This window comes from Sinocyclocheilus grahami, unplaced genomic scaffold (assembly GCF_001515645.1).
Source record: "Sinocyclocheilus grahami isolate Dianchi unplaced genomic scaffold, SAMN03320097.WGS_v1.1 scaffold1347.1, whole genome shotgun sequence".
Classification (NCBI taxonomy): domain Eukaryota; kingdom Metazoa; phylum Chordata; class Actinopteri; order Cypriniformes; family Cyprinidae; genus Sinocyclocheilus; species Sinocyclocheilus grahami.
This window is the reverse complement of record NW_015506526.1, coordinates 476,612-488,122: the sequence shown is the minus strand read 5'-3', so window position 1 is coordinate 488,122 and position 11,511 is coordinate 476,612. Positions and strand designations below refer to the sequence as shown.

The window sequence follows — 11,511 nt, the reverse complement described above, 5'->3', positions numbered from 1 at the left end:
GCGCGCAATTCTTTCTGAGTTCGGAATTCTCCTCTCACGTGAGAGTTGAGTTCTCTGTTTTCCCAGAGCACCTGGAACCAGTAGCATCAGGTGAACTAGGCCCTTCCAAATCCGCCTCTCTGATGCGCTGAGTTTTCGGCTAGCTTGCAGTACACTTACCTCTGATTCTAACGATCATGCTGGGCGAGCCCCCTTTCTCGTTGAGAGCTGGGTCTGTTTCCTCAGCTAGGTAATTTACTGCTGGCAGTTCCAGTATTGGAACATGCTGTAGGTCCGAGCCTCCCTCTCGTTTTAGAGCTGGGTGTGTTGCTCCCTCAGTTAAGTAAATTATTGCTTTATATCTTAGATCGAGTTGGTGACTCTCAAACATATTGGGTTTGGTATGCACCATTCCATCTATGAGCTGCTCTTTCAGAGTGCCACGAGAGCCCCCTTAGAACGGTATCCTAAAATCCATGTTATGGTAAGTGTGCACGTGAAGGCTTTGTGCACTTTCTAAAATCCACATTGTGGTAAGTTCGCACGCTAGTTCTTTGCATTCTTTTCTAAAATCCTGTATGGTGAGGGCTTCGCGCGTTTGCTTCGTGCCCTTTCTTGAGCTGGTTTAAGCCCTGTTCACCTTGGGCACCACTCCACTTAGGTATCCTAGGTCTGTTGAGACAGTTCCTTTCAGAGCTTATGCAAGAGCATGCGGAAGCCCCTGTGTGACAGGCCAAGACTTAGTGTGATACTAGGTTCTTGGTCGTATCCCCTTAAAGGAATCCATTATGATTTCCAGGAGTCTGGCCCTAACAGGTAAGTTGGGTATGTAGCCTAGGCCATTGGCCATAGGGGATAAAGTCACAGACAGCCGTCTGACGTCCCAGGGGCAACTCAACATGAAAATGGTAAAGTTGGTACTTAGTGCTCGCCATGGTTCTGGCCCGCATTCCCCTCAGCATGGCGGCGTGGCTATACCGTTCCCCATAGCGACCCCTAGAGGACGCAGTTTGAAGTTCCCTTGAAAGGGAACATCTCAGGTTACTTATGTAACCATGGTTCCCTGAGTAGGGAACGAGACACTGCATCCTCTAGGCTTCCTGACATGCTTCGAACGCAAGCTTCAGACGAAGAAGTGAATGACATGTTGTCCCGGCGCCTATTTATACTATAGTCGCACCGGTAGTGACGTCATGGGCTGTCGCAGCCCAACGTGTTGTTGGTGTTTTTTCAATGTATGCTTCAGACACGGGTCACGACGAGGCGTTCCCCATAGCGACCCCTAGAGGACGCAGTGTCTCGTTCCCTACTCAGGGAACCAAGTAACCTGAGACGTTTTCCCTCAACTCACAAAGAATGACAGCACTGCATTGACCAGAAGACAAGGGCCTAAAGTGGGCCAAAGCTGGTCCAAGTCTCAGTTGTAATATTTGTTACATTGTATATTTCTTTTTTTGTAATAATTTTGTAATTAATAATAAATATTATTATTAATTACAAAATGATATAAATATTATAGTACCATGGGTGCAGCAGGCGCAATGATATTACACAGCGCCTGAAAATAGTCCCCAGCATGCTTCCCTTGGAGTAAAGATTTGTATACCATTTTATCAAAATTCTTGATGCACTGAAATTTCATAATTTTTGTTACCAATTTCAATATCAATAAAAAAGAATACTAGCCTAATTAAAAATAAGCTTACTGAAGACAAGTAAACAGTCACAAATTAGGCTACAGCAGAACAAAGATCATTAAAATATGGCCTACTTGAAAAACTTAAAGCACTGAATAATAAATATATTGTATAAAGAAAATGTGCAAATAGACTGAATAATCTTCACTGTATAAATTCAATATACATTCATTCTTATTTATTTCACAAAAGTGATTCAGTCAAGGACAGTAAGTTATTTTCTTTCTGATGTTTGATTTACATTATTGACACAAATGGTAACAGCAGCTACTGTATATTAGGCTGCATTATAGTTCACCCAAAAATGAAAATTCTGTTGATGTTCTAAACCTGTATGAGATTCCTTCATGCTGTTGAACACAAAATAATATATTTGAAACAATATTGGTAACCAAACAGTTGCTGGGTCCTCACTACTTCCATATATGAAAAAGAAAAAAAAACACTAAGAGTCAGTTGGGACCAGAAACTGGTTACACCATTCTTCAAAATATCTTCTTTTATGTTGAGGAGGAAAAGCAAATTCATAGAGGTTTAGAACAATTTGAGGGTAAGTATATGATGACAATATCTTCATTTTGGGGTGAATATCCTTTTAAGATCTCATCATAGGCTAAGGATCTCATATAGCCTAACACATGCTTTATCTTTAACTATTAACATTCATTTAAGACAAAAATAACTGTGTTTACGAGGATACTCGCAAAGACCGGCATTCCTCACTACTTCCATATATGAAAAAGAAAAAAGAAAAAAGAAAAAAAAAACACTAAGAGTCAGTTGGGACCAGAAACTGGTTACACCATTCTTCAAAATATCTTCTTTTATGTTGAGGAGGAAAAGCAAATTCATAGAGGTTTAGAACAATTTGAGGGTAAATATATGATGACAATATCTTCATTTTGGGGTGAATATCCTTTTAAGATCTCATCATAGGCTAAGGATCTCATATAGCCTAACACATGCTTTATCTTTAACTATTAACATTCATTTAAGACAAAAATAACTGTGTTTACGAGGATACTCGCAAAGACCGGCATTTTGACACATAACCATGTGTATTTGACCGTTTAAGCACAAGAAGCGAAAGTTTAGTCAGTAATACGATCAGGTGTATCAGGTAGAAACCGTTTTAACGCACGCATTTACCAGAATGAATTCTGCCCCGCAGCGTAATGTCCATGAACAGTAGCCTATAAACCATTTGTTTTAAAACTTGCTTAAAACGCCTTGAAATAAGTTTAGACTACATCATGACGCTCTTCAATCAATGATTGATATATTTCTACCGGATTATCTCCCAACCCTTAAATGAATATAGTTTGTTCAAACACAAAAACAATATAAATCCAGTTAATAATCAAACTAACCTAAAATCTGTGTGGACGATGATACTGTTTTTATCTGCTCCATGTGCCCGGTTCACTTGCTGTTCCAGCAACTTCCACTCCATCATCAGCTTTAGTAAAATAACCTGATAGCTGGGGAATTTGTCATGTTTTTTATGTTGTTTGTATTTAAAGTTTTGAGTTTTTTGAGCCCTCTCTCTTTTAGAATTGCTGACATTTTTACTTATTGAATGTTGTTCTTTGCGCGTCCATTTCCAGATTACTCCAGAACAAAGTGAAGAATGAAGGTGAATGCAGACATACTGGGCAGCAATCACCTGATAGGTACGTGCGCATATCGTTCAAAAGTAAAATATAGAATAAATGCATTTGATTGGTAAACCAAATTCAGACTTTACGTTTCAATCTCAAATGGTAATGCATGGAATTTACGGAAAAGCTCAACTAAATAACAGCGCTAATAAGTGGGGGCGTGGTGGCTTTAGCGATCGGCGCTCCAGTCAATCTACTCCACAGCCAATCACGGGCCCCCTCCTTGCTCGGCCCCGGGGCTTCAGCTTCGCCTAGCCCAATGGTTAAAACGGCCCTGGCCGCATCCAGTGTAGACCATAGATATGATTTATTTACAAAAGTTTACATATTGCATAACCCTATTTATCTATATGAAAGCATAGACTTTTTGCAAGCCACAAAAAGACAACGTATTGCTGAAATAATGCACAACATTCATTATTCTAGTTTAGGATGAAGTCAGTATGTCCATTAACAATGATTATGAACAAATAATTTAAAACTGTAGGTGGCGCAGTCATAGCTGGGTGCTTGCCTCATTTCTTGTGACTCTAGTGAGATGGCTTCAGCTGTAGTCATGTGCTCTTCTGTAGTCTCTGAGTGTTGTTTTCAGTTAGAGCACATGGCTTATGATTTTCTCCCCCATTTTTCATGTGCTCTTCTGTCAGTTTCTTGTCTTAGCTCTGTTCCCCTTGTTACATTGTTCTCAGTTCATTTGCCCCGTGCACTTGCTCTCCCTGGTTACCCTCCTTATTAATTTCTGTGTGATCTGTCCTTTTCTAGTTTGTTGTGGATGTTTTCACTTTTTAAGTGTTTGTGTCCTGTCATGTACAAGCCTGCCTGCCGTACCTGTGTGTGACTGTGTTTTCTCCTACGGGGGTGATTTTTGTCATTTTGTTTGTTTTTTGAAACTTAAACATTCTGCCGAATCCTCTTCTCTCTCTACTACCCTCACCTGACATGCCAGTGTGTGTTAACACTCAAGAACATGTTTAAATTTTTAAATAAACTCTTAACATGAACCATAATGTTAGCTACTTGTGTGACTTGAAACTGCTAGCTAACCAATGGTAAATGGACTGGAAAAAGCTCTAATGGCACCCACACACTGGTCGCCGTGATTTTGCCAAGTAAGACATGTTCCTGGATCAACATCTTTTGTTGATCCTGGATCAGCATTACTGTCCAAAAATACAGACTTAACCCAATCCTCACCTCTAAACCTAACCTTACCCATAATTTATTTCTAAAATCAGGGGGAAATGATAGCTGATTAACAAGGGTGTAGAAGCACCTAATCCTGATTATAAGCCTAAAACTGACATTTCCTGAAAAGTTATCTCTCAATTCTGATTCGTTGATTGGAATGTTGTTCCATGATCAACAAGGATGTTGATCCAGGAGCATGTTGCACTTGGTCAAATCACGCTCACCCCCACACACTACATGATTTTAGTCCTGATTTTCCACAAACAGACATTTAATGGAGATCGCTGACAAAAGCCCACAATCTGAGTCAAATTGGTGCTTGTTCACATGAGTGCCTAGCTCATAACCAAGCAACACAACTGCAGCTGTATAACTTTACAACAGCAACACTGCTTTAACAAAAAAACTAAACAGCAAGATCTATTTGACATCTAATCAAAAATTTAAAAAATGCTCTCTAATTGCTCTTGCGGTACTTTGATGTCATACACAGAACAGTCTGTGCAGTGCTGCTTCAAGTCAAATGCCTATTGTGTTTTGTTAGGAGACGAATGACAGTTCTTCTGTGGCTTTATTTCATTTACACAATTTAGAAAAATCAGACAATATTGTGTCTAATATATACCACAATATTAACATCTTATTAAATTGTTGTAAATAAATATCACATTTGCGACTGGTCAGTGTTCAAAAAATGCTGGGTAACCCTAAAAGAGTGATTACTGATAGGCTGTCTAAAAAAAACAGAAAAAAGTCACCCACTGACTTTCAAAGCTGTAACATAATAAAGACTTTCTGCTTCAAGGACTTTAAAATGTAGTGCAGTGAAAACTATGATATTTGTTTTTCAAATACAGTGAAGTTAAACGATTACTCCACCCCAAAATGAAAATTTTGTCATTAATCACTTACCCCCATGTCGTTCCAAACCCGTAAAAGCTTCGTTCGTCTTCGGAACACAATTTAAGATATTTTGGATGAAAACCGGGAGGCTTGTGACTGTCCCATTGACTGCCAAGTAAATAACACTGTCAAGGCCCAGAAAAGTATGAAAGACATCGTCAAAATAGTCCATCTGCCATCAGTGGTTCAATCTGAATTTTATGAAGAGACGAGAATACTTTTTGTACGCAAAGAAAACAAAAATAACAACTTTATTCAACAATTCGTCTCCTCCGCGTCACCGTAGCGCCATTTTGAAGAGTATCCACTGAACGCAAACTGCGTATGCTGTTCTGTGTCAGCCGCACCACATGGATTCGCTGTTTTCGTTCAAATCAAAGTGTAAATAAACGTAGAAAACGTATCCATGTGGTGCGTCTGACACATACAAGTAAAACAGCATACGCAGTTTACGTTCAGTGAATACTCTTCAAAATGGTGCTATGGTGACACAGAGGAGACGAATTGTTGAATAAAGTCGTTATTTTTGTTTTCTTTGCGTACGAAAAGTATTCTCGTCGCTTCATAAAATTCATATTGAACCACTGATGGCAGATGGACTATTTTGACGATGTCTTTCCTATTTTTCTGGGCCTTGATAGAGTTATTTACTTGGCAGTCAATGGGACAGTCACAAGCCTGCCGGTTTTCATCAAAAATATCTCAAATTGTGTTCTGAAGACGAACAAAGCTTTTACAGGCTTGGAACGACATGGGGGTAAGCGATTAATGACAACATTTTCATTTTTAGGTGAAGTAACCCTTTAAAGTCATAAGTTTTCAGAAAAAATAATATTCAAGTAAAGTACAGATACTCAAAAAGTGCACTTAAGTACAGTACTCAAGTAAATGTACTTCGTTACTGTCCACCTCCGGGCTGTGAAGAGACTTTCAACCAGTATAGCAAAAATGTTCATGAAAAACATTGCCCAATCAAAAGAGCACCTCCCAGCAGGCAATAAAACACAATGCATTTGAATTATAACGTTTGAATTTGAATTACATTGGAACGATAATTAATATGGCATGTCCAACCATTAAGAAAGTCAAAATATAGTACATTCTCCATATCTAACAATTATGTTTATTCTCATTGTTCATTCATGTTCGTTCCTGTTTACCGTAACCCTTAATCATGCAATGAAATATACTTAATGTAATAAAGAAAAAAAGCTAACTAAAATGTGTTTCCCACAATTTCACTTATTCAGTTGTAGGATAAGTGGTAGGTCTACAAGTTTAGCCTAACACCTCTCTGTCATGTAAAATTGTGTTGTGTAGCCTACACCTATAGCTTTGCTTTTTTACTAAGCCTTTTACTTAGACTGGTGGTCTGTCAGTATAGTGATTTTGTGTTGACACTTGAGAAGACGAACAAAGCTTTTACAGGCTTGGAACGACATGGGGGTAAGCGATTAATGACAACATTTTCATTTTTAGGTGAAGTAACCCTTTAAAGTCATAAGTTTTCAGAAAAAAATAATATTCAAGTAAAGTACAGATACTCAAAAAGTGCACTTAAGTACAGTACTCAAGTAAATGTACTTCGTTACTGTCCACCTCCGGGCTGTGAAGAGACTTTCAACCAGTATAGCAAAAATGTTCATGAAAAACATTGCCCAATCAAAAGAGTACCTCCCAGCAGGCAATAAAACACAATGCATTTGAATTATAACGTTTGAATTTGAATTACATTGGAACGATAATTAATATGGCAACCTGTCCAACCATTAAGAAAGTCAAAATATAGTACATTCTCCATATCTAACAATTATGTTTATTCTCATTGTTCATTCATGTTCGTTCCAGTTTACCGTAACCCTTAATCATGCAATGAAATATACTTAATGTAATAAAGAAAAAAAGCTAACTAAAATGTGTTTCCCACAATTTCACTTATTCAGTTGTAGGATAAGTGGTAGGTCTACAAGTTTAGCCTAACACCTCTCTGTCATGTAAAATTGTGTTGTGTAGCCTACACCTATAGCTTTGCTTTTTTACTAAGCCTTTTACTTAGACTGGTGGTCTGTCAGTATAGTGATTTTGTGTTGACACTTGATCAAGGATGTCTTGCTGGGCTAGGCGAATTAAGAAGCAAATGAAGAGCTAGTGGAGACTGGGGACATCATGGTGAAGACCAGCCTCCACAGCACAACACTCAGCAGGGCACGTAGATATGGAACTGAACTATAGGTGTGAAAGGAAGAGCAACCAAACGAAGTTCCAAACTTGTCACAAAAGTCTTGGACGATTATCTTGTGGGTTTGCACACTGGTTACTTTCTTGACCGCCGGATGACGCTCATTGCACGGGACTCATGATCCAGTGGCGAGTGTTGTTATCCACTCCCAGCACAAGGACACTTCAGTGACGTCACCTCGAGCGAGAAGGAAGCGAGCGCTCGCTGGAAGCTGTCACACAGTAGTTGTGGCAAAGCAAGAGAAACCCTTTCCGCACGCGCGCACCCAACTGTTGCGCTACCAGGACAAACGACACGGCAGAAAAACAACGTTATATTTATCTGACAGCAACTTCCACATACTCTACGGATAATTGTTCTCTCCTGTTTGTGCAATGGCTGATATCATACAAAGCAACGAGCAGTCCTCATCTGACGTTGCAAATCGATTCGCCCGTAGAGGTGCTTTGAGGCAGAAAAACGTCCATGAAGTGAAAAACCACAAATTTATTGCGAGGTTTTTCAAGCAGCCGACTTTCTGCAGTCACTGCACTGACTTTATTTGGTGAGTAGACCATTTCACACACGAATTATTGCATTATTGGTATACGTTTAAAGATGATTACAGTGTTACTGTAGATCTTGCAGCTGGCCTGTTACCAGGAGTACACCTTGGAACAGACACCGGTTTAAGAATTTAGAAACTCACTGTTTCCATTTCAGCTGTGTTCAGAACGCACATGAATAAAACACATGTTTAGAGTTTATTGGACTGTAAGACAGAACTCTTGTTTCACAAGGCTTTAACTTGCCTTCGTAAAAGAAATGTATTTTGTTTTTGGACACAACTAAAGCTAAAGTTGCTTAAGTTTCGGACTTTTGCCATATTCTGCGTGCCTCACGTTTACTGGGCTTGCCATGATTTGGGCGTGATCGGTTTGTCCAGGCTTACAGTGGGGCATTTAGCTGCTCAGTCAAGTCATTGCTTCACACGTGTTGCTAGTTTATTTAGTAACCTATACAATTTAAAATAGGAATTAGGGGTTCAGATATGCAGTTCTGCTTTAATGATCAAATTTATGGCTCCCTGTAAAAGTCACTGTGAAAGGGCATGCCTTTTTTATGGTTTTCCTATATGTGCATTGATACAAATCAAACATTAGATACCATAGCTGTCCATGTACTTTTTTAATTAAGGGAATGCATGTTCAGTGGAAGAGAACTGATAGCTAAAAGCCCATTAAAGGATTTAGAGAGGCAGATCTCTAATGCATTGTTTTTCTCTCTCTCTCTTCATCAGGGGGTTTGGGAAGCAAGGATTTCAGTGCCAAGGTAAGCAGCCATAGATGGATTTGCATGTCCTGCTTATTCTCTGAAGAGATAATGCCGTGGTCCTCAACACAAGACATCATCTTGAATCAGTTTCCTTTTCACTCATGATCAGCTCTGTTCAGTGCCACAGAACAAGCGAATGTTGCAGATTGTAGTTGTAGTTAGTAGTCACTGTTTGTGGTGATTGAGGCTGAAATTAGCAGGGAAAATATCTCTTAGCTGGCCTTGAGCTAAATAACTCTTGCCTTAAAGACAAAAACCCAGTAGCTGTTTGGTACCTCAGTGAAAAGCCTCACACACAGAGGGGCAGTTCATCTACGGTGGCTACTTATAAGAACCACCTATTTTGAGTAGCATGCCCTTTTAAACTGAATGGATTGTTTTTTATTTTTATTTTTTTGCCTATATTTTACATTTAATGTGTGGTCACATTTGCTGTTGCTTTGAAAAATTTCCAGTAGGAATTTGCACGATCAGTTTCCCGTGAGGGCAAGAAAGCACCATGCAGATTTCAAAATGGTCACACAAATTTGCTACACTGACCAACAAAAAAAGCTGCTTCGTTTGAAAGTGACTTCTGTGTGTGTTGTTCTTAATACTTTACATCTCAACCATGTTGTCTTTTTGAATGTGCAATGTCGCTGAAATTTAAATCTGAAATTTAAATGAAATGCTAATATATAGAAGGAGCATACTATACACACAAATATGGCCCTCATTTCCACCTGTATTTATCGCTGAACATTTGTGATTAGACCACCAAAAATCCATCTACCAGGTGTAAAGAGGCATTGGTATGCTAGTCCAGTTAGTCCATGTTATTTCAGTCAGTCTAAAGCTTTTACATGACATTTTAAAAGAACTCTTGCTTTAGTGTGACTGCAGTGAAACTTTTAAAGTGCATTTAAATATATAACTTTACTATTGTAACATTCTGAGCATTAAGGCCCATGTATACTGAAGTTCTTTTTCCATGTTCTGCTCCAAGCCTTTACAAATATACTTTAATGAAGGTGAGTGTGAATGGTTATGTTCACTGTATACTCACTAACTAGCGGACCCTTCTGTTTGAATCAATATGAAGGCCAGAACATGAGAAAAAAATTCTAAAAGTCTTTCAAAGGCTACTGATTTTAACTGTATATACTTTGGTCAGCGTTTTGCTCAACTGATAATGACCCAGATAATTAATATATTTTAATTCATTCAAATGATAAGGATAAAGATACGATTATCATGAATGTATTACTCTTCTCTTGGGCCAGGTGCTGTCAGCAACCTAAGTTGCCAGTGCCCTCATAATTCTGGTGCTTTGGTTGTAGCCATCTCTAGATGTGTGGAGCATTATCCTCAGGAGTCCACATTTCACCTGAAAGCTAAGCTCTTGACATAAGATCATCAGCTGTGATCCAGCTGCCAATACTTGCTTGGCAAAACTCATTTCGATTCCAGCCCTCTGCCCCTGCAGGTCTCTTTTCACATTGTTTGAATTATCAGTGTGAGTAACACTGGCAATAGTGCCAAATATTTAACTTAAAATGCAAAGAGTAACATGTGTTCTTCTGCTGCAAGAGACAGAAAGAAGGTGAGCTGCTCATTCAAGCTATTTTTTCCCAGAGACATATCCAAATGACAAATGTGTATTCCATTCTGCTTGCAGGGCATCAGCCCCAACTGTCATTGGTCCAGCGTTAATAGTGGTTCTGCAGATTATACAGATGTCCATATGAACCATATACCAATCTTTATTTTTAAGTAAACTCAAGAGCCGTTCCCACATCCAGGCGCAGAATAAAGCTTTCATACTAAAAAGAAATTAAATCTGATGTCAAAAACACGTTTTCAACTAATAACTTGGGTAAAAACTGGTTAAACTAAACATGGACTTCTGTGTTGCTTTGATGTGTTCTGATGGTTTCTTCATATTGATTACAATATTGCACTAAAGAAGCTTTCATTGGAAAGCTACTCTGTTTGTGGTGTTCTGCAGAGGTAAACTGAAATCAAAGACAGCTTCAGGTTTAAGACGGGTGGAAAAAGATTTGTTCCAACTCTCCAATTATTAGTTCTATGACATTGTTAGCAGACGTCTTTCTCAGTCCCACTATCTCTCTCTTTCTTTCTTTTTCACTCTTATTTAAAGGTCCCATATTTTACACATTTCTGGAGTTTTATTTTAGGTTTTGATGTATATTTTGATATATATTTGCGGTATAAGTACCAAAAACCATCTCAATATATTTTTACAGCGCCTTTCTCAGGAGCTCTACTGAGAACAGGTCGATTTTGGCCTGTCTAATTAATATTCATGAGCCTCTCTTCTGATTGGCCTGTTGTTTTCTGAGTGACGCATGGCCAGGCCAACCACAGGTAACTAGGGTCAGCCGACGTCACAGCGCTAGCTGGAGGAAGCAAAACAAAGGGGAAACTGGAGGTGGCCCATTCAAACCAGCGCAGATTCGGCTACATAAGGAGCTTAAAATATCATCTTGTTGTGATGTTGGGTGCCAGAATCGAGGTAATACAGCCTCAA

At 39.0% G+C, this 11,511-nt stretch overlaps 1 protein-coding gene across 1 annotated transcript in view; it reads left to right on the top strand.

Annotated features, from left to right (window-relative positions):
- The first annotated feature begins 7,832 nt into the window (after positions 1–7,832).
- LOC107569462 (protein kinase C alpha type) overlaps positions 7,833–11,511 on the top strand; it is a 143,310-nt gene continuing 139,631 nt past the window's right edge. Inside the window, exons 1-2 of the mRNA XM_016255561.1 lie at positions 7,833–8,211; positions 8,947–8,978. Coding sequence (XP_016111047.1) covers positions 8,042–8,211; positions 8,947–8,978 — 202 coding nt within the window. The 5' untranslated portion in view covers positions 7,833–8,041. The remainder of the gene's footprint in view (positions 8,212–8,946; positions 8,979–11,511) is intronic.